Raw genomic sequence first — 26,754 nt, forward strand, 5'->3', positions numbered from 1 at the left:
AAAAAAAACTTTTTATTTAAATATGTGTTTTTTGATTATGATGCTTTTCCTATATATATGTGGTGCAGCATCTATTATGTTTGCATTACTTGTTTCTGTTGTCTGTCATGTTTATCTTTTTAGCCATTGAGTAGCAATAACAACAGTGACACCTGCAGGCTGACCAATATATAAAATAACATAATAAAATGGTAAAATAATAATAAAAGAAAGCTTTTCATGTTAATCATTGTCTACCTAAACGCAATAGCTGAATTTAATGATATTTACTTGTATACAACTTTAATAATTCTTCTAATTACACACTATAGTGAATCTTATTATATTAAAATATTTATATGCTGCAAATACTAACGATGTTAAACTATTGTGTGCTATCATCACCCTCATCATCACCATTTATTTATATAGCGCCACTGATTCCGCAGCGCTGTACAGAGAACTCACTCACATCAGTCCCTGCCCCATTGGAGCTTACAGTCTAAATTCCCTAACATACACACACACACAGACTAGGGTCAATTTGATAGCAGCCAATTAACCACCCAGTATGTTTTTGGAGTGTGGGAGGAAACCGGAGCACCCAGAGGAAACCCACACAAACACGGGGAGAATATACAAACTCCTCACAGATAAGGCCCTATCCAAAGTTATTGATAATTAAAAGTTCTACAGTTCACTAAACGATTCCGAATTCCATTTCAAAGTGTTTTGCGTAAAATATATATCTCACAATATGAGCGAGAATTAGATTGGGTGTAAGTCGGACAATCAAGCACAGAATTCAGCTTCTAGAATTAGGGTTTCATGTAAGTTGCACTTGCGGCACTCTAAACCTGGAGTCGCGGATTGGGATCGCGCAAGAGCAACAGAGATACAATAAGAGCAAGCATAAGTGTGGCACTCCCACTGGAGATGTGGTCTATATTGAGTAGTCTACTCAATCAGTGGTGCAAATATATGTGCTAAGGATATTGATCATCAACATAGATTGAAAGTGTTAAAAAAGATAAGCAAAATTTGAAAAACACATGTTCCATCTCCCAAAGTGAAAACAGCACCAGTGCTCATAGCCTGGTCTGCTTATAGCCAACAAGGGAGGACATACAGTCTAGGGTCTACCCGCAGAAGCCGCAGCCAACATCAGACTATAACACGCTGGGCTGGTCACAGTATAACAGGGATTCCCCAGGGGCTGGCTGGCAAATTTTACCCTGAGAGTCAAGTACACAACACTGGCCCATGACCAATGGCTCATCCATAAAATGTTAGTTTTAGGTATAGAAATCAGGGGCTGATTTATCAAATGGAAAAAATATTCTGTACCCAAAAAGCTATTTTGTAATCCTAAAAAAAACAAATAATATATTTATCATAATAAATGTTAAATGTAAGCCCCCACGCCAGCAGAGAGAGCTGGGGGATAAATGTATCGGCTCCCGCATTCACGTTGTGGCGAAGAGCGATAAAGAAATCGTCTGCACTCTTCTAGGATTTGATGATTTTCGTACAGACATTGATGCTGGTTATTTCAATCTAGTGAGGAATATCTGATCGCTTAAGAAGACAACAACAGATAATCATGAAAAGTGTGCGCTGCCTTTAATGAGTTGATTACTTACACTATGAGCTCCTTTCACTCATTTCCTTTGTCTTTTAGAATCATTCACAACGGGTTGTGAATCAGTGGAAAGAAGGAGCTGCGGATAATCCTAACTGAATTTTATTGAACTGAAACTGGATGTGGTATTTCAGAGCGATGTTAGAGGGAATTAAAATATTAATAATAATAGTAGTATATAAAAAAACACTAAGCAGACTTACCTAGAGCAAAGTTAATGTATTCTCTTCTTTCTGTTCAAATAGAAGAGCCCTGACTCTGGGGGTCCGCTATATGCCCCCCTAACCCCTGCCCAGCCTGCCCCTTGGAAACATGCAGAATGGGGTTCACCTATCATTGTGATTCTCAGTCCCAGTTTGTTCAGGACGTGGCTGAATCCCTTAGGGGAATCAGGACAGCCAAAAGAAAAACCTCCTCAGATGTGATGAGAAACTGCCCCATCTGAGGAAAGGGTTAACCTCCTGGTAGGAAGCCCCACCCATTTCTCATAGGGGAGGAGTTTGGGCCGATTTACAGATTCCAGGTCTCGACTGGTGTCTGGTGAGGGTGGAAGTCTTGCACCTCTCCACTAAAGGATACCCTGAACTTTGTGCCTAGGTTGCTGTTCATGTGTGTTGCTGGGTGATGCTGTGGATCCTCATAATGAAGCTACTGCGTGACCCCGACTCATGACCTTGGCTGGTGACTTGATGTCAACCCACTACAGTCCCCCTCCAGAAACAGCCAAACCTCCTTCCAACACCTCTGGGCGGTGGATGTTGGGAGTAATAATGTAAATTGTACAAAATAAGTAATTTAGTATATGGGACTACAAGTCCCAGCACATCCTGGCAGCCATGAACTGTTTGGGTATGTTTGCGCTTGTAAGCTGTTAGACAGGCCCGCTGGTACTAATACTGAACAAAGTAGAGTACAACTAAACAAAAAGACACACCATGAACAAATATTTTATTTTAAGGGCTTACCCATTCCCTTGTTGCCATCTCTATTGGCTGCCTACCACTCGCATCACATTTCCTAGCAAGTACTGCTTCCTACTATATGGCTTGTTTGGTTTTATTACCATTGGATTACTTGAAGAAGGAAGAAAAGAAGATCCTTAAGAATTTAGTAGTAGAACTATGATGACTCAGCATTTTATTTAGAATCAAATATTTTATCATGGTGTGTATGTCCCTTTATTTCCCTTTACCATGTTGAACAGGCTGGGATTAAGTCTCACTATGGTAAGGGAACCCCACACTCTGAATTTCCTGTTATAGATAAGGTCTAAACTGCAGGTAAATGAAGGTACATGGTAGAATGTCTTGTAGGCTGTAATACCCAACGCGTTTTGCTTGGTGAGTAAACAAGCATCCTCAGGGATTTCCTGTTATAGTGTGACCAGCACAACCTGTTGCTGGTGGTAGATTTTGCAGGGGGACCCAATGCTGTTTGTCCAATTGCATTAGCTGCAACCAGGCTTATTTCCAACTTTAGGAAATGGGGGTGGGGGGGGATTTCTTTGTTTAAATATTTAAATACATTTTAATAGAAAGACATCATCAAGTTGCAAGCGTATCTTCACATTGAGTTTCTTTATTAATATTTTTAAACAAAGAATACAAAAGATGCAAACAAGGAAAACAATTGCACAAATAATAACAAAAGAAACCAAAATATACAAAAAGCTTAAATATAAAATAAAGCAATAAGTACATGGTTATGATGTTATGTTAACATGACAATAAATAAACATCCAACATACAAGTAGCTACAACTAGGCACTCTGGCTGATCCAAAAACACTATATTAGTTTCACATTTTTTAATAGAATTCCCAGTAGTATAGGAACGACTGTATCTTGATGCAACCACATTCTTACATACTATTTTGCATTGCACATATCTTATCATGCAACTCAAAATACCTACATAAGAGCACAATTTTTTGGACAGCATTTTATGAATACTTTCGGCCTGTAAAATTGCACTCAACTGTAAATGAAGCCCTATATAAGATAGATATTCATCCATTAAGTCTTTAAAACTTAGTAAAAAAAAAATAACAACTCTATAATAATAAAAACTAAGCAAATAGCAACCCAACAATAAAAAAAAAATATATTTCATGTGGTCAGGCATATATTCTGCTTGGTAAAGTCTACAGCCTACATATGACACTGTCAGGCCCAATTTTTATGTGTCAACCGAAATTCACATCTGTTTTGAATGCTGAAGAAGGCCGGGGTCTTAGGGGAGGGGGGTCCGTGTCTGTCTCAAGACACACGCAGGCTGTCTCTGTTTAACTCTCTTAGTGTCATTAGCGGTAAAGCACAGCTGATCTGATATATAACATCACTGTACACAAATACAAACTATTTTACTAAACAGTCTATGATATACCAATTCAGATGTAAATAGTACTGGCCTATCACACCAGGGGGCGGGGTCAGGATGATGCATTTAGCCCCACCCCCACTTCACCAACCGAAGAGGGCAGTTGCCCTGCTCTCCCAGGAGTCCGGGAGAACTCCCAAAAATTCGGGAGACTCCCGGACATTTCGGGAGAGTAGGCAACTATGGTTAACATATATACAAAACAAAAAGTATAATTGTATGCAGTACATACTTTTTTTTGGGGGGGAGGGGGTAATAGGAGCAGTGTACACACCCTTCAAACTTCAAATAAATGGATATGCTGGCAAGTCTGTGGCAACTATTAGGTGAGTTCTGTGAACATACTGTATTTAACATGTTTCCACTATGTGGACAGATACTAATTTAGCAATGGTTAAATTGTGGTAGCTAATGTTACTGTCAGAAGCACCTAAGAACTAAACAATCAGTCACCGACTGGCTGCATTTTCAGCCATTCCGATTTGAGTTATCATCTGCGGACAGTGAACGCTTGTGACATTTGTAGGCCAGTTTGGTCTCCCATCAGCCAAATTAATAGATGAAGTAGACACATGTGGCCTTTTTAAATGTGCTGAGTTATCAAGTCACTGGATAGAATCAGCACAACTACGAACAAACCTTTAGAAAGGACTTTACCTCATTCTCGCTTTGAGCAAAGACCGGAGAAATATAAGATATATATTTGAAACCCATGATAAGAGTGGTGATGGTTTTAGAAATTGCAACATCCAGTCGCATAAGACAATTTTTCAAAATAATCCGTGGTCAGGAGTAAAAAATCTATTTACTTGACTGAGCGAATGATGTCTACAGTGAGAGACCTGGGGGGTATTATGGGCAGCACGGTGGCTCAGTTGTTAGCACTTCTGCCTCAGAACACTGGGGTCATGAGTTCAATTCCCAACCATGGCCTTATCTGTGTGGAGTTTGTGTGGGTTTCCTCTGGGTGCTCCGGTTTCCTCCCACACTCCAAAAACATACTGTGTGTGTGTATGTTAGGGAATTTAGATAAACTCCAATGGGGCAGGGACTGATGTGAGTGAGTTCTCTGTACAGCTATATAAATAAATGGTGATGATGATGATATTTACTAAACTGCGGGTTTGAAAATGTGGAGATGTTGCCTATAGCAACCAATCAGATTCTTGCTTTCATTTATTTAGTACATTCTACAATAGGACGGCTAGAATCTGATTGGTTGCTATAGGCAACATCGCCTCTTTTTCAAACCTGCAGTTCAGTAAATATACCCCCTGCACTTTTTCATATCTTTAACCACAACCATTTTTAGACTTGTCAATAGACGTTGTCCCTTCAGAGATGTGTAATATATAAATACAATATATAGAATTTCACAGCAAAGATACCATGCAGCAGCTTGTGAAGAGTGTCCTTGGCCGACTACAGGGTCATTCAGTTTCAAAGAATGATTCATTTGTCACATAAAAAAATATGTATTCATTTAAAGAACAGAGCACATCTGACGCTGTCATTGTCTGTGTTCAAGGTAAAATATTCTGCCCTGATCTTACCCGTGTTCACAATGTCTTGATGGTTGTATTCAGGAAGGCAGGTGCTGTCTGAATCACTTTTCTTTCAGTAGCTGAAGGATGGTACGGAGAGGATGGGGGTGGGTTTTGTTGCTGCACTTATTACACTCAGCATGTGGTTGTGAATTTGGTCCCAGTACCACATGGCGGCTGTCACACAGGGTCTAATTTGTATCTTTCATTCTATCCTATTTCTTATTTTTTACAATAGAGAACTTAACATATCTGGTGTGGAAGGTGAGGTTTTGTGTACACACCTGGGGGTATATTTACTAAACTGGGGGTTTGAAAAAGTGGAGATGTTGCCTATAGCAACCAATCAGATTCTAGCTGTCATTTTGTAGAATGTACTAAATAAATGACAGCTAGAATCTGATTGGTTGCTATAAACCTGTAGTTTAGTAAATATACCCCCTGGACCACGTCACTGAATCATTTGTCTGACAAATAACATGGGCTTAACCTTCAGTGATCACTTACAACTAGAGATGCTCAGGCTCAGTTCATCAAGAACCGAACACACCCAAACTTAGGGTACCCGAGTACCGAGTCGGCTCGGTACTGTCGTGTGCCCTCGGAATTGAAAACGAGGCAAAAACATCATTGTGACGTAGTTGGATCTCAGATCTTGTGAGTTTTGAATTCCTTTTTAAGATCCAATATAGCGAGGGGTGGGAGGGAGGACGGACCCCCATTTTGCTTTTCTGCCACTGCTGTGTGCCAATGTGTCCTAGATGTGCTAGGAACTGCCGTGTGTTTGTGTCATTGCTCTGTCGCTTACCATCCAGCCAGGTCGCTGCAGTATTTGTCCGAAAGTGTATGAAAATAATATTGTGACCTGTGAGGTGGTCAAAATTGACTGCAAATGACTTGAAATTAGTGTTATTAAGTTTAATAATAATGTAGGAACAAAAACAGAGCAAAATTATGTGATTTTAGCAAATTTTAGGATTTTTTCTAAAAAATCCAAAACCAAAAACACACAAGGGCGGTTTTGCCAAAACCCAAAGCTAATCCAGATCCAAAACCAAAACCAATACCAGTTCACGGGGGTCAGTGAGCATCTCTACTTTCAACGTGGTGCAAACTGATTGTGTGTGACCTCTTTGTGCCAAAATTATACCCAGTTAGTGCAAGCATGGTCTACGTACAGATTTGGCTGGCTGAGACAACAACCTGTGTCTTGGTGAATTCATCTGGTGAAGTGATAGGCCGACAAAAAATGTCTACTTCCATGAGCGCACTTTATGTTAGGGGACATTATACTCAATACAGTATTTTGAAATTATTTGTTTATTTTTGTGATTTCTATATAGTGTAAGAAGAATTGAGAAATCTATATATTGTTCAACTGGGTTCAGCCTCAGCAAAATTATTATAGTAACGATTTAATTTGCAGCTTATTACCAGGAAAACAACTTACTTAATTTCATCTATTTATGACGCTTTTCCTGTTTCATCTATGCCGCAGCAAAGTCCAGTGTAATAACTATTAATCTGTTTTACAGAGTACCATTAATTTACACACCTGGAGGTTAAGTTACGAGCAGGTGCAAGAACAGGAGTACAGAATATAACTGGGGGGCTCTGTTAGGATCACAAGTTGTCTCTATGCTGCTTAATTACTCAGTTCACTGAGGAAGACAAAATCCCAAACCAAATATATCCCATTACCACTATATTATTTGACGTTAAATTATTCCCCATTGATTTCTGTGCTCCATAGAAATTGTACCCCATTGAAGCTAGTCACGTTGGAAGTAATAATTTGCATCTGGTCTCAGCATGGAAAAAATCTCCCAGTACTAACATAGTCAAAAAGATGCATAAATGATAGAGTGATGATTTTTCTACAGCCTGGACATGGGCAAACTATACAGATGTGGCCAAAAACATTGGCACCCGTTGTAACTCACATATGTGAACTCACAATTTCCTCTAAACATTAGTTGAAATGAAACAACAGTATTCGGTCTCCACAATTATTTCTCAGTTAATAATACAGAATTTGTGTTTTTTTTATTCTGAATTTAACGCTGTATATCATTTTAAATCAGAAAATGAAAAGAAATGGCATTGACAAGATTGTTGACACCCTAAACTTAATATTCGGTAGCACAGCCTCTGGACAAAATAACTGCAGTCAACTGTTACCCATTGCCGTGGCTTCCTGCACCTCTACTGGCAATTTGGTCCACTCTTCTTGTGCAAACTGCTCCAGTTCTCTCGGATTTGAAGGGAGCTTTTTACCAGCTGCCAGGGCTGCCATCAGAAACCGTGTGGCCCAGTACTAATTAATCTGACAGGGCCCCCCTCCCCACACGTGCCCACTTCCCCATACATGTGCACCCGTCCGTCTTCGCCCCTATCCTTCATCACAGTACATTCCCCCCACTCTCTCATCACAGTAAATGTTCCCCTCCCCCAAAGTTAATGTCCCCCTCTCCCCTCCCACCATCACAGTAAATGTCCCGCTCTCCCCCCAACCACAGCTAAGGTCCCCTTCTCCCTCTCCCCCCTTCACAGTTAAGGTCCCACTCTCCTTCCCCCCTCCACTGTTAAGGTCCCCCTCTTCCCCCCTCCCTCCACAAATCAGGTCCCCCAGGCTCTCCCTCTTCCCTCTCCCCTCCCCATCCCTCCCTCCACAGTTATAGTCCCCCAGGCTCTCCCTCTTCCCCCTCCCTCCACAGTTAAGGTCCCCCAGGCTCTTTTTCCCCTCCCTCCACAATTATGGTCCCCCAGGCTCTCCTCCCCCCCCCTTCCATAGTTAAGGTCCCCTAGGCTCTCCTTCCCCCTCTTCCACAGTTAGGGTTCCCCGGGCTCTCCCTCTCCCTCCCCCCCCCTCAAAAAAAAAAGAATAGATAATTATCTTAAATTCTCCTCTGCGATGCTGCAGCTCCCGGTCACTGATACACTGGGAGCACGGCGCGCAGTGATGACATCACCTCACCACGCTCCCAGCCTATCGGAGTCTGGGAGGCGGAACTGCAGCACCGGGGAGAAGAAGGTAAGAAAAAATGGGCAGCACGGTCGGTGACTGCGGGGTCTGGACAGTCCAGGGAGTCTGGACAGACGGAAAGGTCTGTCTGGGCTCCCTAGTCTGTCCGGGCCCCTCACAGCAGTATTGGCCGTACACCCCTGATGGCGGCCCTGCCAGCTGCGGGTTTTCAGATCTCTCCACAGGTACTCTATAGACTGTAGAGCGTCTTCCATGCACATGTTCAAGGCACTCAGTGCTATATGCAATCTGTCAAAACTCCTCCTTGTTTAACTGTAGGGAAGGTGTCTTTTCTTAATTTTGCTTTCTATAAACATAGGGGTTTTGTGCTTTACCAAAAAGCTCTAATCTGGTCTCCTGGACATAGGACATTCTCCCAGAAGGAATTTGGCTTGTTCAAGTGTGCTTTGGCAAACTTCAGTCTGGCTTTCGTACGTCGCTCTCTCAGCCGTGGATTGGTATTTTCTTAATTTCAGCAATTGTCTGGATGTATGTATACGATGAATTGCTTTTGATGCTGTTTTTCGTATAATGTAGTACACTCCATAAACATTTTTAATGTGGGGATGTGCTTATTGCTCCTCTATGCAAGTATTCTGGAGCAAGCCCCCATTCCTGTATTTTTATGTGGATCTGTGCTAACGATTTACACTAACTCTTGCAGATTAATAGAAATGTACATGATGTCAAATGTAAAAACATCAGTTTATAGTACTGTTGATTGTAGTATTTGCCCCCCTCAAGGCATGTAGCAAAGGGATATGTGGTTCCCAGGCTCAGATCAAAATTCGTCACCCACACACACCCCTTTAGGTGTTAAAAAACAAACAAACAATGCCTCAATTCTTTCTCTATGTGAAATTTTTTACATTTGTCGGCAGAATCAGGTGCAATGCTGCAGCTATCCTGCATTCTGCATGAAACGCCCATATCTGGGAAAAAAATTGCTTCTCTCACAGTCAACGGCATCTTGCCATGTTAATTCATGCGTGTGTCAGGCACAACAGTGCAAACGTAAGCCCTTTATGTCACTAAACACCTTGACAACAGTTTTACTCTACATATACAGTATTCGGTCTGCAATTGACTCTCTGGGGTAAATTTACTAAACTGCGGGTTTGAAAAAGCGGAGATGTTGCCTATAGCAACCAATCAGATTCTAGCTGTCATTTTGTTGAATACACTAAATAAATTCTAAATAGAATCTGATTGGTTGCTATAGGCAACATCTCCACTTTTTCAAACCCGCAGTTTAGTAAATATACCCCTCTGTGACTTTAAGACGGCTTAAACAAAAACCACATTCTGCTGTGTGTTTGGGTCCAGATCTAGAAAAACGAGAAAGTGATTTTTTTTTTATCATATTTACTGCATCAAAATCAATCAATGAACAACAAAATCCTCACAGATAAAAATCAAAGAAAGTTATGTTACAAAGAAATATTACATTTTATATCAAGTCTCAGAGAATTTTATTTTATGGGAACACATAATATTTATTAACAAGTAACTCTGGATCCTAAAAAGGTCTGAAATACACTAGAGAGATTTTAATACAGATTTTATAGTCAGACCTTTGTACAAATTGGAATCTGCCTAGTCTATAAGTGGTCCATAAAAATGGATCTTGCAATAGTAAATGCAGAACACAGATATCTTTTAGTTTGATCAGAGAGGAAGTTGCTGTTCATTACCTTGCTGGAGTAAGATATATATCCAGCAATGTCATTATTTTACTTTTTAAATGTAGTCATTAAAGAGTTGCACAAAAAGAATATTTACAAGTAAGTTGTATTACAGGACTAGAATTACCATTTACCATATGGCCCAGTAAGCCTATGAAAATGCGTGGCTCAAGCTGGGGACTTTTTCTCTGCATTGCATCTATATCATCATCATCATCATCATTTATATAGCGCCACTAATTCTGCAGCGCTGTACAGAGAACTCACTCACATCAGTCCCTGCCCCATTGGAGCTTACAGTCTAAATTCCCCAACACACACAGACAGACAGACGCACAGACTATATCATGTTTTTCTTTCAGGAGAAAATTAACTGAGGAAATCAGACAAATCTGGTGATGTGGGTAACTATACGGGCTCATTAACTGAGGTGTTGAAATGTTGGGATAGCCAATCCAAGTTAATTTGTGCAATGGTTGCTGTGTTCTTATATTCACGTCAAATTTCCCAGACACAAGTTTTAATTTCTTTTTTCCTCCAGACCTATGGTGGGAACGTGGGGGGATTTGTGTGGAATTCTCAAGGTGTAGTGAGTAAGAATCATACAGAGATGGAACTATAGCCGTTTAGGGGTGGTAGTAGTCAGCGCCTATGCATTGAAGCCCTGGACCTAATGCGGCTTCACTGAGCATTCTTTGAATAGCAGAGCAGAAGCCTATGGAGGGTTTGAGAAACATCACCAGGATCCTCACAAAATGATTCTATGGGGCCTCCAGACTGCAGATTACACCCTTGCATAGTACATCCAGCGCAGTCATGCCACACATCAGAGGTGACATAGATGTAATGCTTCCAGATGTCACCATTGGTGGCCAGTAGAAGCTGATGGCTGATGGTTGACATCACTTCGTGTGACAAGAGTGGAGAAGCCAGCACGCCTTCTATCCATCATCAGCACAAGCAGTAGCCATATTGGGATCAGAAAAGGAAATGACACCCTAAGAGGTGAGTGTCTGCCGGGCACAGGTCATCTTCCTGGACACCTCACAGGAACGTCTTGAGAGGCCCGTCTCACTAAGCACACTACAGGGCCATCTTCCTGGGCAAATCACAGGTCCATCTTTCATGACACAACGCTTGTTTAGCATATAACATCTTGGGTATAATATGTTTGGGCTATATTACATTATGCATACTTGCCTACTCGACCGAAATTTCCAGACTCCTGGAAACTTGTGGAGGTGGGGCTTAATGATGCGATTGCGCCATTAAGCCCTAAAATAGTAGGGGTCATGGCTATGTGGCATCACCACGCCCCCTTACACTTGTCACATGACCTGTCCTCCAGGATCACACAGCCATGTGTGCTAAGGATTTATTTTTGTCCATAATGTGTGCTAACCACCCAACCAGTAAAACCACACCCTACTTTACATAGTAACGGTAACTTTAAAAATTCCTGGCCCAACCCCTCCCGAAGCTTGTGTCCCTCACAAACGTTACCATTTTACAGTTTTGTCCTTAGTGTTGGTCAGTAATCCCTGTGTCCAAGCCTGAGGTATTTTATCTGAACAGAACATGCATTTTATACAGTCTCTCTGCAGATATACAAGCTATTGGCCGTTGGAAGTCTAAGGCCTATAAAATCTACATTCGCCCACAATCCTAGTTTAATCGGCTTTTGCTGATGTATATCGTTAACCCAGGGGAATGCTGCTTGACGCTTTTAGCGAGGGCATGAAGGGATTTTTTCCCGTTTCTCCTTGGAGTAAGGCCTAAATTGGCTATTGGCCTCCAGGGTTTCTCTGGATTTTTGTCCTTCATATGGGTTAATGTCCTTTACCCCTCCCTCCCCCTTCTCATTTGTCACGATTTATAGTAATCAATAGCGGCCTGTGTGTTTGTGGTTAGTATTTATCAAAGTTAAAGCATCACATGTATCTGTGGCTGCTTGGTTGTTGATTTGATACAATATAATGGTTCTGGTAAAGCGGTCCAGTATGTTAGGATTTCGCCTGGCGAGTCATATCCACTGACACCAGTTGGATACGATGGTACAGCGATCCAAGATTTAAGACGGACCTGCTTGGTGTTTGTATACTTAATGAATGTTTATCTAAATAATTGGTCTACTGTTGTGTGCAGAGGTCAGTCCCCTTTTAGCATATCAAATATCTACATTTGCTCAAATGGGCATAGTTATAAATGGTTCTAATGAGTGAAATATTTTTCTTTGGTTATAGGTAATCTGAACCAGAGGACAAACATATGGGTCTTAGGTCACTCATATGTTTTTTGGGCAGAAAAACACATCTTGGCTTATGATTGCTCTTTATTCCCCTAGCCCGGTGGGAAGAAGGGGTCTTAGATGGCGTTCGATCATACCCCTACTTGAGGTTGAAATTCGTAATTATGGCCCTCCTGATATTGTAGTAGTACATGCTGGAGGTAACGATTTAGGTCGTGCAAAATCCTTGGATTTAATAATAAACATGAGAGAGGATTTAAGGGCTATGCATGCAAAGTGGTCAGAGATTAAATTGTGTTAGTCACATATTATTCCACGTCTCAACTGGAGGGTTACAATTGCTGCTCCTATTATGCAGTCTATATTAAGAAAGACCAAAAAAGCTGCAGACAAAGTGGTCCTTGCTCTGGGGGGTACAGTAGTTGCCCACCCGTGGATATCTGTAAGACACTCCCATTTTTTTCGCCCTGATAGACTGCATTTAACTAATCAAGGATTAGGGTTGTTCATTCTACAGTTACATGAGCAGTTAGGTTCAGTGGTTAGGAGTTTATATGGCGGGCTGATAACCCGTTAAAGAGTTTCAGCGGTGGGTAGGAGAGCTGTGCAGTCAGTGACTAATCGAAGATGCTACCGTTGAGTGGCCGCACATCACTGCCCCTTTCACAGCAACCCGACTCTTGGTCCTCTTGGGTGGAGGGTCCCTTGGCGTGCCTTTTGGCAGGCGCGTCATTGTGAGTCCAGAGGGGGGCAGTTGCAATGACGCCAAATTTAGCTCCGGCCAATGGAACAGTGGTAAGTGAGTCTTACAGTACGCTGTATCGGTTTCAAGATTGGTTGTTAGCCGACTGCTTTGCTCTCGCCGCCATCAGAGTTCAATAATAGGTTAATTTAATAAACTGCGACCCCTTTTGCCAAATATATATACTGTGTCCGTTTGGTTATTTTATTTAAGCATTGTGTTGAAATTTAACAAGAAGGTAATAAAGTGGTGTCAAGGTATTAACACTGAGCATTTTAATATTAAATAATTAAAAAAAAATACTAGTTATGTGATATAAGGAATAATGACAGTGTGCATTTAAACATATCAGCATACAAAATAGCTGTGCATTTACTGTTATGGAGAAAATTTGGGGATACTTATAAAATTTAGTTAATCAATACAGATCACGTACTTTTAATTTTCTTTTAATAATCATCTGAATTGATGGGACTCCTCTGTTTGTTTGCTGTCTAAAGGCATTGACGGAGCGGTTACCAGTGTAAAGCTGGTTACCCAATGGCGCTGCGCTAAGCGCCAGTAACACTGCATGTCAAACGTGACCGCATTTGACATGAGGTGGTGTCGACAAATTGCACTTACAGTCGGGGGAGTTGAACATGCACCATCTAGAAAAATGGTGTGACAACACAAACGCTCCAGACCATAATAGCAAAATCTGGTGTGTAATGGGTCATTGGAACCAATGGACTCCATTGCCATATCTGTTTTTATACTTTAACTAGCATGAAAAAAACAATAGTAAAAGCACGTATTTTGATGCACAAGGGTAAGGGGCTGTCAAGGTGCAACTTAACATGACATAAGTCTGCCTGCGTTGGATCCCAGGAATAATGGTACCACCATTTGGATATGAATTTGGGCTTCATTCTGAGGTCATCTCCCCCCCATATATTTTATTGACATGGGCTGAAGATTAACATGATATGACCTTGTGATGCTTTATATTTTTTACCAAAACCAAGAAAATGTTTATTTAAATAATTATACACTCTGCTTTATGGAGGTGGTTTATTGTAATACATACCCATAAACACACACACACACACATAATACCATATGATATCACATATTACCACAGAACAGACTACCAGGCAGTTTTCATCTGTGCATGACTGACCATTGACACGTATAACTCTTCCAGTCATGACTGGGTGAACAGACTTTTACATAACTGAAAAGAACATTTATGTTATTAACATTACACTGCCCTCTAGTGTCATTTGTCTTTGGTAGTTTTACAAAGTATTTTATTAAGCCGTATTCTCTGGAGAAGTATTGTGTTTTATTAGAATGAAAGGATGCCGTTTGCTATGAAGCCTTAACACACAAAATGGCCGCCATGTTCTGTAAACAAATGCAGGAAACAGAATTAGCTCTTGTCTACTCAAAATGACGTGCTCTAGTAATTTGACAAAGTTCTTCTTTATTATAGTGTCGCATATACAGCATGTCTGGAGGGAAACAAAAAAATAAGTCATTTTATAACATTTCTGCGAACATGGCTAAAATATGTCTAAAAATAAAAACAATTTTTAATGTTACTGATTGGCAAAGACTCGTTCTGTATGGAGAGTTTACAAATAAAGTTTTGCCGCTAGTTCATTAATATGCTGCATATAATGAAAATGCAATGATCATAAATTTACCCGATAATGTTATTAGGCTTCCCATGTATTAAATCATAACCAGTCAACTAAGTATTCCCGGTTCTCGCAGCTGTATCCATTTCCCAGCCACATAATGTCAATACTTAAGCTGTATAACTCGCTTTAATACAGTGCCTCTAAAACGTGTAAATCTGATGTGACAGCTCAGCACAAATTACATTAACAATAAATGATGAGCTGGGCGACAGTATACAATTTACTTACCTCAACGTTGACATAAAACAACGTGATTGGTTAAGTGACTTCAACACATGTGTCAGTTCTTGAAACACAGTCAATGAACCTGTAATCTTATACATCATTCTGTGTGTAGCATTATATAATTATATATATATATATATATATATATATATATATATATATATATATATATATATATAGGCACTAGCTCGAGTCCGTGCATTGTACCATTGTATTAAATGGCCTTAATTTAATTCCTATATTGTTAGAATGTATGCCAAAGTAGTGCAAATCACTGCCCACATTGGAGAATATTGTGTAAGGTTGGTGCAAAGTAATAAAAAAATCTCTTTTTAATTACCTACCTATATTTGCCAAGTGTCCCCTTCTTATTTTAGGGTCAGTTCCAATAAGGTGGAGAGGGTGGAGTTTACTGTTAAGTCCATTTGGGGGTGTCAGGGATAAACTGTGAGGATCAGGACGACTCTTAAATTGTCCATATCTTCCCATTTGGGATGTTTGATGTCAAGTCTGTCATATTGTTCATCTGAGCATTTTTCTTGAGAGGGTGTGTGGTTTAAATTTTAGGACTTTACTATTGAAATGTAGACAATATGAGATTTTAGAGTACGTTAAAAACGCTGTCACAAATCATTCACAAAAGAAAAAACAATATTAAAATTATCAGAAATGATAACATTGTTTAAAATCATAAAGAAAACACATTTAGAAAGTCCTTTAAGTACAAAACACTTGGCGCATATCACCATGCCATATAGATCTTAGGAATAACAGAAAGTCTCAGCGATAAAATAGTTCAAATGTGTTGTTCGATATATACGTAAGCATGTATCACAATGGATGGGAAAATTCCACTGCAGTCCAAGTTTCCTGATTGATCTAGTTCCACACTGGTGAAAAATAATGTGTTGTATAATCAGAAAGCTCTGTCAATAGAAGGTAGAACCTCCAATAGATCAGGCAGATTTATTAACCAAGAAGCATAAATTATAATGCCCTTTTTAGATAGGAGATTAAATTCAAATTGGAACAAATTGAGGTTGTTCCTCTACCATATTGCTCCTGGGTAGCAATCAGCACTGTGCTTATAGCAACGCGTTTCGGTGTCCCAATCTATCTTTGTTAGCATAAGAAACATGTGTGAGTAAGCAGTAGGAAAAGCCTCCTATATATAAATATACTGTATTATCCTCTTTTGTCTGTTAATTAATTAGGGTATGCTAATCTCTAATGAACTAACATAAAAGCAAGTTACTAAAATACAATTGTTACATTCACTAAGCACATACACTAGGTGATCTTTGTAACAATAAAGCATATGAGAAACTAAATATTACGTATATTAAACATATAGGCAGTATTCTTTAAAAAGAAGAAATTCTTTGCATGGCCTATATGAGCAATCCTTATTTAAATTATAAAAAAAATCAGTGATATTGTATCCATCATTGAACCCTTGTGTTAGGGTGCCCTTAATGTATATCCACAAGATTTAAAAGTATTGTGTGAAGGAGATCCTATATCGCTGCTGATGACGCAGTCGCGGTGGGTGGAGCTTAATCTGCACATAAGTTCGGCACAAGTAAACAGCAGTGGAATGCTAGTGGCCATTATGCGTGGCTCAAGCTCCGCCCACCTCGACATCAACGGTGATATAGGAGCTCCTTCACATTCCCCCTGTTGTCGGTTATCCGTCACTACAAGTTGGAAGGTTTACTTATAATCAATTGTCGCTATCTAAGTGTATTTTGTACTATTATATACTCACTTCTGTAATAACATAAAACATAACATTATAGGACAGTTTTTAAAGGAACCCAAAAACAAAATCATCAATTTCAAAGTAAGTCCACAAGAACGGTTGGTAATCCACAATCAAAATCATTGAGAGAGTCCATAAAAATATATCTTGGAAAGAGTCCTTGAGTAATACTTGTTTAGTTGTAGATCCTAAATCCTGAAGCATTGGAATAAAATTCATTCTTAACAATTTCTCTATTCCAAGGTTAGCAGAGTCCTTTTTCAAGTTATAACCAAGTCTTTTCACAAGTTCTGTATATGAATTTTCATTATCTATATAAACATCCATTCATTCTATTCATTCCAGTTATCTAAATATACAATACAGACATAAAGATACAAGTCTTTTACTTTACAAAGATACATTTAAACACACACTACACTAAAGAGCAATACTGACTATACACACATATACATTTCTGTCTTACAGCATAGATTGATTGGTTTATACATCTAGAATATCTAATCTCATATCGCAATATACATAGAATTCACTATTTACAGAGAAATAGACTGAATGTAACCCGTACCTCCAGGGAGCTCATAGTATGGGATCCCAGAGATACTTATATGCTCTGCCTGACTGGTGGTCTTCTTGGAGAGAATGGAGAAAGGTCTCTCTGGGACCTTTATGGAGAGAGGCGCTTTCTGAAATAAAGTGTAAATGTTTATTATAATGGAAATATTGAGTAGGGCTTATGTGAACTTTTAAATCTTCTGTAATGTAGGATAAAATAGTATCATTAGTGTTTAATCTCTTATACATTAGCGGGACCCTCTTTGGTATACATGTAAATTAAATATATAATTATATTATTGTAAGCTTGCGAGTAGGGTTCTCTTACCTCTCTGTCTGTATGTATTACCCAGTGTTGTTTTATTAATGTTTGCTCCCAATTGTAAAGCGCTAAAGAATTTGCTGGCGCTATATAAATAAATCTTGATGATGATGATGATGATATTATGTTTCATACTTACCAGGTCTTGCTGGTATGGAGGGGTAATTCTTCCTCTCTCCAAATCGGCCCAGTTTAGATGTTGATAGAATGGGTGACCACGAATGTCTCCATTCACCCCAAGTCGCTGAGCAGGATTTCTATTCAGGAGCTGGAGAAACCGGGAGAAAGAAAAGTTTATTTAGCATAAGATAATGATGTCATATGGGAACTTAGAGCAAGTTAATGAGAAATGATTGTAAAGATGGAGCGACTGATATAATTGTGCGTGTTCAATGATATCAGGGAAAAAATGTGCAAATTAGCATTAACGTTTCAAAAACAATGTTGCGCTACACAAATCGAGTGCACTTCGCAGTTTCTGCACTACCCAAATTAACTGCAGGAAAATTCCAGGACAAACTCCATAGTTACGTTATAAGTACAGGACGGTATATTGCGCTCATTATCGGGTAATACGGTACCGGAACATCGCAGATTTTCCTGCGCAGCTTTATGGGGTGCGAGCCCGAATCTGTGATGTTAGTTCCCTCCCTGACACTGCTAGTGAGAGGACAGATTTTCGATAATTGTGGTCACATCACAGCAGTCACATTGCTGAAATGAGCGCCCCCTTCTGGACTGCTCTCTTACTGAACACACTCACCTGTCTCAAGATGTCAGCAGGTGCCTCCTCCAGCCGTTTAGTGTCTACGTTGTCACTAGAAAGGGCAGTTTTGATTATTCCCTTGGACGGCATTTTGCCAGTAAGCATATAGTGTAACATGACACCAAGGGCCCAAAAATCGACACCAGCAGCATATCGCTGTTTCATGATAATCTGGAATATGAGGGAAAGAAAAAATAAACCCGTCATTAAAGTTCTCATCAAGTGGAACTAAACCCAACATTGAAAACATTCCGTGCAAGAAACAGCTCCCTGTGGGTTGGACTTTCCCACAAATATGACAGACTGAGGTGAGCAACTTTTGGCAGATATTTTAGCACTATATAGTATACAGTCCATGTAGATAATTAGTTGCCCTAGAACACATATCTCCATAAATCATTGTAAATCTGTGAAAATTACTAGCGTTCCTTATTAAGACAATGTGTAGACTCACTCTACCTAAATCAGCATGCCCTATAACTACTTTCCTTGTGATGCATGGTCTAGAGATGACAGCAGCAACCTGAAGCACTTCGTCTGCTCTTCAGCTGTTGGTGAACTACAAGTCTCAGCATGCGCTGTTAGTGCTTTAGTAGCAGGACGTGATAGAATTTATAGTTCCCCAGCAGCTTGGTAGCCTCATGTAGACTAAGCCGGCTCCAGAAGCCCTTTATTATATCCGTGCTAGTGGACAAGCTATTGAACGACTCCCGCTATAACTCACCTCTGGTGCCATGTACGTAATGGTGCCTGTCCAGCCACAGGTGGTTGATGTTCCAAAGATGTTCATTGCCACCAATCCGAAGTCGGCTATTTTCACATGCCCATAGTTATCAATTAGCACATTTGCAGGCTTCAGGTCTCTGGGGGTAGAGAAATGAATATTGGGTTCTGTTTGTAAATGTTGTTACAGTGACAAATAGACATAAATGGGCACAAATGTGGGCATACTTGCCGACTTGTGAGATCTCCCTTCCAGGAGGGGAGATCTCACTGGCGATTACTGGGGGCGTGGCCAAGCAGACGTGTGAATTGCGTCACTAAGCCCCACCCCATTCACTTAACTAACCGAACTGGCCGGGATCCAGGAGGTTGCCCTGCTCTCCTGGGATTCCGGGAGGACTCTCAGCAATTCGGGAGTCTCCCGGACATTTCGGGATAGTAGGCTTGTGTGTCTGATTTAAAGTTAGAGAGACAGGGGTCAAGGGGCATTCAAGTGCAACTTTTTAAAATCAGAGAGTGCGCAATTAAGTGTGGCACCTCCCCATATAGGCGTGGCCTATTTAGAGTAGGCAGCGTCTCCAGAAACACCTCTTAGGAGGAATAAGACTTGCAGCTTCCCAAGTTATCTCAAATTTACCAACATTATATTTCTTACAATTGGGGCTGGGCCAAAATGACAGGACTTGCGCCAACACACGTCTACGAGTCCCCCTGTCCCACCCATTTCACTATGGAATAAGGGAGTCTCCCAGACAGGCCCGAATAACACCTCCCAGGGAACACCAGCTCCCTGCTGAATAGCACTGGGGCTCTTTTCTGACCCCCCTGGGGTTTGGGGTAATGTGTAAATGTTAGTAAATGGTTACTTAAGTATGTGGAACTACAAATCCCAGCAAACCTTGGCATTAACTGCTTAGGCATGCTGGTACCCGTAGCTCTTTACTTGCTCCAAACATATCTTGAAACGGCCGACAGAGGAAGTCTATTATGACAGCAGAGCACTTACCGATGCACTATGCCACGGGAGTGCAGATATTGGATGCCGCAGATGATTTCGGCAGAATAGAACCTAATAGGAAGAGACAGAAAGACATGAATGGAACATACTATAAAGCACAGAACAAATGTCAGTCATTACGAAACAGATGATGGAACTGATTGGGCAGCACGGTGGCATGGTGGTTAGCATTGCTGTCTCACATGCCATGGGTCTTACAACATGGGTCCTATCTGTGTGAACTATTTATGAACTTGACCATCCTAATGTGCATTGCAATATGTGAAGCAAACAATTCCTGATTACATACAGGGGTGGGCATTACAATTTTATATGCATAACTCTACAGAATCCCTTAAGTTTTGCATTTTGCATTTGGAGCAGACCTGCCCAACCTGTGGCTCTCTACAAGTCCCAGCATGCTTTGCCAGTGGATAGCCAGCCGATATCTGACAAAGCATGCTGGGACTTGTAGTCTCACAACACCTGGAGGGCCACAGGCTGGCCAGGCCTGACTTAGTACATACACTGTACTCTCTGTGACTTACGCTGCTGCGTGGTCCTCCATGATGCTGTGTTTGCGCATCAGGTCGAGCAGCATTCCTCCGCTGGCGTACTCCATGACCATGAAGCAATGTGTCTGTTTCAAAAGGAAGGAAGCAATCGTCATCACCTTTATCTATTTATAAAGTGCCGCAAAACTCTACAACACTGGACAGTCCGTATAATAAATAATACAAAAAAGAAATCACACAGAGAAACAGGACAAGGACATACAACGTAGACAGAGAAAGTGCAAACATTAAACTGGGGGCAGAGAGGACCCTGCTCGTAAGAGCTTACAAGTTAAAGGGTGAAGTCAAAGCTGAGACAATAGGAACTAGTGGGATGGTAGTTGTTAGTAACCAGATGGAATAGCATTATGTGGTGGTAGGATACTTTAGAACCTGAGATACCGCTGGTGATGCATGCACCGTAGGATGATCATGTGCGTGGTGGAGCTTCATGACTTGGTCTCTGGCACTAGGTCGTTGACAGGCAAGGCTTATATTGGACTTCAGTGTTTTATTGCAAGTGAAAAGCAAAGATCACTCCATGCAGAGCAAATTCCTTGTCCTTCTTCTATTGTCTATTGCCGGGGCGTGTAGTAAAGACTTTGGGGTATATTTACTAAACTAAAAAAGTGGAGATGTTGCCTATAGCAACCAATCAGATTCCAGCTGTCATTTTGTAGAATGCACTAAAAAAAATGATAATTAGTATCTGGTTGGTTGCTATAGGCAACATCTCCACTTGTTCAAACCCGCAGTTTAGTAAATATACCCCCTTGGTGTTTACTTGTAGGGCCTAATTCTACTAGTGGGGTGGGACACTGTGGTATTACATAGTAACTGAGTACTCTGGATGGCAAAGTGTGAAACTTTCCCCTTATGTCACTTATGGAAGTCATTTTTAAATTAGTTTTTTTATTCTTAACATTGATCTGCACAACATTATTATTAATCACAAATTTTGGAGTTGGGGTTGATTTGTTCAAGTTTTCCCTCAGCTCGGCTTTCAATCAAGGTAGTAAAAACTTGTAATGGAAAAATTTCCCCCAAAACTGTATTGAGAATAGGACACACATCTGCTAAGCTGGGTTAACACGTACGCTTTACTAAATCACCATCAAATTCTGGAGGCAACCTCAGATGCACCCACATTGTCTGCTTGACTGTGTAAGTCTTAAAAATGATTTTAGGGGGTATATTTACTAAACTGCGGGCTTGAAAAAGTGGAGATGTTGCCTATATAAACCAATCAGATTCTAGTTATCTAGTACATTCTACAAAATGACAGCTATAATCTGATTGGTTGCTATAGGCAGCATCTCCACTTTTTCAAACCCCATTTTAGTAAATATACAGATTTGTGTTTCCGCCAGGCTGCGGTGACCATTAAAGCAATTAGCTTAATTTCTAGTACCTGGGTCTGGAAATATGACAGGCCACCGGCGAGAAATCGGCACTCTCTGGCCAGTTCTAATACTGCGCACTCCTTTATTAAAGAATTTCTCCTGGAGATGGTTTTTCTTACCACCTTCACAGCTACTAAGGTGCCGGTAGAGCAGGTCGCCAACATCACCTGAAAAAATCAGATTAAACGACCTTTTAAGATGGGGTCCCATGTGCTATTCAGAGATGGAGGGCGGAAATGTTGATGTCACCCATTTAGGGTTGATTTTAAGATGATCGACCCACCTCTCATTTCACAAGAGTGCCCTTTAGATCCTTAAAACAGTGTTTGTTATATAATTAGTTGTGAAATTTTTACGTTAAGAATAAGAATGCATTACATTGATTTTCTTCCACTTATTGTCAGTAACTGTTCATATCTTATATTATATACATATAATAATACAAACAAGCTAATAAATTACGTACATCCATTGAAAGAACACATTTATAGCATAAGGGGTCTATGGATAGAAATTAGACACTTTTTGGCGATTTGTTACAAAATCCTTGGAAACCTGTCATTGTTAGGGGACTATGGTGAAAATGTTCCAAAGTAACAATTTTTTGCTTTCCCATTTATTTAAATACTCGGCTGTGTGAACTTCTGATCTAAAGAAAATAGCTAACCTTGCCGAAAGTTCCACTCCCCAGCAGGTGGTGGAATTGTAGCTCAGAAGGTAGCACAGAGGACGGTGTTGTGGGCTGTGTAACTGATAAGCTGCTGGGCCCTTAAGGATAATAAAAAACATAGTTAATATTTTCACGGCAAACAACTGACAATATGTAACAGTTGTGGGGAGCCTCTGGTGGTCGGCCATGTTGTAGAAAAGATATACATGGATGGGTGGCCCTCACAATGCTATCTACAAATAGTTTAGTCCTTTCATGTTGTCACCTACCCTGTCCGCTGTCATCCTCATTTCTAGGTGTCTTGACAGCTCTGACTCCACCTTGGCTCTCTCCTCCTTTGCGCTTCTGTCCTCTCTTCTGCCCCAAGGACAGTTTAGCCCTCTTTCGGCAACTCCCTATCTGTATGAGGTCTCCGTGCCAATTATGGCTGAGCTCCTTCTGCTTCTTGTGCCTTTCTTTACTGGTAGATGACAAGCTGTCCCTCAACTTTCCCTTTTCCTCCTTAGAGTCACTAACTCTCTTCTTTACAGGACTTTTTTCCTCATCATCCACCTTATGGAGTCTTTTGCGGCTACACTTCTTGTGTATGCTATTTTTCTGGACATTACTGCCGCTTTTTTTCTCCTCTCCACCCCACTCGGTTCTGATACCATCCAGGTCCCCAGTACTCTTGGTCTTTCTTCTACCTCTCTTCCTCTTTACTCCATTCTTACTTTTTCCTCCTCCCTTCTCAATCAGTCTTGGACTATTGGTCCTCTCTCCACCTTTCTTTGATGTTGTCAAACTATTGTTCTTATTCTCCTCCATATTTGCTCAGTTGTGGACAAAAAATCCAACTATCGCAAAAGAAGTGTTGTGGTCACCAACTCACCAAGCTACAAACACTTCTGAGGAGATGTGTGTGTGTCCAGGATGTATATATATATACAGTGCAGTGATGTCATAAACAATGATTCCGAGTGACCATTGTGAAATGGCCATGGGAAATATTATGTCACTAAGTTCAACCACATCTCCTGATCTTAGATGTTGGCTTATTACATAAAGAAATTTATGAAAGTCCTTATGTGGGTCATGACCTCAGAAAGGACCCTAACGTGGGTCCAGCTGTTGTCAAGGGGCCATTGGCTAGTTGGCATGTCAGGGAAGGTTAGCGGGTTTCACCTGGAGTTAGTAGTGGAAATATTGCACTATTAGGCAGAAGTAGTGAATAGTCGAGAGTAGAGGAAGTGAAGGAGAATGAAGTGAACAGATGAGACAAAGGGTAAAGGACGCTACCCGTTAAAACTTACATTCTAATAAAATATTATCTGTTCAAAAATATCGTTTATTTTCCATTTTTAATAAACGTAGCAGAAGCATTTTTGTCATTTTGGTAAATATTATGTCACTAAGTTCAACCACATCTCCTGATCTTAGATGTTGGCTTATTACATAAAGAAATTTATGAAAGTCCTCATGTGGGTCATGACCTAAGCAAGGACCCCAACGTGGGTCCTTGCTGAGGTCATGACCCACATGAGGACTTTCAAGGGGCCATTGGCCAGTTGGCATGTCAGGAAAGGATAGCGGGTTTTACCTGGAGCGAGTAGGGGAAATATTGCACTATTAGGCAGAAGTAGTGAATAGTCGAGAGTAGAGGAAGTGAAGGAGGATGAAGTGAACAGATGAGACAGAGGATGATGGACGCTACCCGTGAAAGCTTACATTCTAATAAAATATTATCTGTTCAAAAATGTAGTTTATTTTCCATTTTTAATAAACGTAACAGAAGCATTTTTGTCATTTTGGAAACATCTACATGATTCCTATTGTGTAGCTGCCAAATCAGGTGTTGAAACATTGAAGCAATTCACTATGTAAATGAGAACCGATGCTGTTGCCATCCCAAAATCTATTAGAATTTTCAGAAACTTTATTTTCTAATAAATCACTAAAGAGAAACTGGCAAAAAAATTCACTGAGGGCAATCCTAGGGGAAAATTATATTGTGTATCCAGAATGGACCTGTCATTCTCAAGAAAGAAAAAAAAAGGTTGTACATATAAAAAAAACTTCACAGAAGGCAAAAAAAAATTAAATTTTACATTTTTAATATTAATCATTAAAATTGATAAACGACTTTAAAATAGCGAAAATTTAAAAAATCTTGTGTTGTAGTATATATTAAAATATACAGGGCTGGCTTATTCGGGGCTAATTAATGTATTCTAATCTGTTCTATATTATCATAACAGTTAATAATACACTCACTCAGGGGCAGGCTGGGTTGGGGGGCATATGCCCCCCGGGCCGGACAGAATCAGTCTATTTTCGGGCCAATTCAATGACCGGCCCAAGTCTCTATTGCTTGTTGGCTGGCCCCTCCTCCGGGACCAACCACCTACTGTCATTGGCCGCGGATCTTCTGATTTGGCCCCCTCCCTCCCCTCTCTCTCTGAGCCCCAGTGTCACATGGAACACTCACCACGTGACAGGTTCCTTCCCATGTGTGAGGAGCAGTGCGCGGATTAAATGAATAAGGTAAGTTATGGGCTGCATGTTAGTGAAATGTGTGTGTGTGTGATGGACAGCATGTCAGTAAAGTGTATGTGATGGGCTGCATGTCAGTAAAGTGTGTGTGTGTGTGATGGGCAGCATGTCAGTAAAGTGTGTGTGCGTGTGTGTGTGATGGGCAGCATGTCAGTAAAGTGTATGTGATGGGCTGCATGTCAGTAAAATGTGTGTGTGATGGGCAGCATGTCAGTAAAGTGTGTGTGTGTGTGTGTGTGTGTGTGTGATGGGCAGCATGTCAGTAAAGTGTGTGTGTGTGTGATGGGCAGCATGTCAGTAAAGTGTATGTGATGGGCTGCATGTCAGTAAAATGTGTGTGTGATGGGCAGCATGTCAGTAAAATGTGTGTGTGATGGGCAGCATGTCAGTAAAGTGTATGTGATGGGCTGCATGTCAGTAAAATGTGTGTGTGATGTGCAGCATGTCAGTAAAGTGTGTGTGTGTGTGTGTGATGGGCAGCATGTCAGTAAAATGTGTGTGTGATGGGCAGCATGTCAGTAAAGTGTGTGTGTGTGTGTGTGTGTGCAGTGTCGGACTGGGGCATGAAGGGCCCATTGGGGGACTGCAACACTAGGGGCCCACCAGAGGGGGTGTGGTCAGCCATCATAGAGGCGGGACCAGACACTAGAGGGGAAGTGGTCAGTCCACTAAGGACAGCTAGCACCTTACTGTAGTATATAAAGAATGCAGTATGTGTATAAAGAATATACAGTCTTGACCTGCCCCTTAGATTGGGCAGAACAGTCACCAAAAATTAGGCTTGGCTAACCTGTGGCACTCCAGGTGTTGTGAAACTACAAGCCCCAGCATGCTTTGCCAATATATAGCAGCTTATTGCTGGAAGGGTATGCTGGGACTTGTAGTTTCACAACACCTGGAGTACCACAGGTTAGTCAACCCTGTGCTAGATTCGGAACATTTGACAAACTGTCCTACCTGTTGTTGTCACTTTTATCACCTGTGGCTGCTGGTTTCTTTAGTTGCTGGTTGTCTGGATCCTGGAATGTTGAGGGCCCTATTTGAAAAAAATAATGGGTACATTTAGAAACAACAACCTTCCCTGCCATTAAATCAACAGCACCCACATTTAATAATTAGGCCTCTCTCCAGCCTCAACATTAAAGTAATAGTGCTCGCATTTGATAAATAGATCTATTTCCCTCCAACCGACCCCAACATCAAATTAATAGTATTGCCATTTAATAAATAAACCTATTACCCTCCCTCCTAACAGCCCCAGCATTAAATTAAAGGTCCCATCACCCCCTCCCTATAGTGTTCTCTGTACAGCCC

General features: G+C 40.8%; 1 protein-coding gene across 1 annotated transcript; it reads right to left on the reverse strand.

The window, feature by feature from the left end:
* Nucleotides 1–17,454: 17,454 nt before the first annotated feature.
* On the reverse strand, nucleotides 17,455–23,555 carry LOC142100264 (protein kinase C delta type-like). Its single transcript, XM_075184195.1, has 8 exons — nucleotides 22,906–23,555; nucleotides 22,247–22,405; nucleotides 20,830–20,921; nucleotides 20,291–20,353; nucleotides 19,286–19,424; nucleotides 18,559–18,732; nucleotides 17,935–18,063; nucleotides 17,455–17,604 (listed from the first exon to the last, which is right to left on the reverse strand). Exons 2-8 carry the CDS (start codon nucleotides 22,400–22,402, stop codon nucleotides 17,455–17,457), a joined length of 903 nt encoding a protein of 300 aa, XP_075040296.1. The 5' UTR covers nucleotides 22,403–22,405; nucleotides 22,906–23,555.
* Nucleotides 23,556–26,754: the final 3,199 nt, after the last annotated feature.

The sequence above is a fragment of the Mixophyes fleayi genome, chromosome 8 (genome assembly GCF_038048845.1).
Source record: "Mixophyes fleayi isolate aMixFle1 chromosome 8, aMixFle1.hap1, whole genome shotgun sequence".
NCBI lineage: Eukaryota > Metazoa > Chordata > Amphibia > Anura > Limnodynastidae > Mixophyes > Mixophyes fleayi.

Coding starts and splice junctions, on each gene's coding strand:
- LOC142100264 (XM_075184195.1), bottom strand. CDS start 22,402: ATGTTGGCGACCTGCTCTACCGGCACCTTAGTAGCTGTGAAGGTGGTA. Junction 19,425..20,290: donor TCCCGTGGCATAGTGCATCG/GTAAGTGCTCTG, acceptor CTCTACCCCCAG/AGACCTGAAGCCTGCAAATG. Junction 18,733..19,285: donor TTACGTACATGGCACCAGAG/GTGAGTTATAGC, acceptor CTCATATTCCAG/ATTATCATGAAACAGCGATA.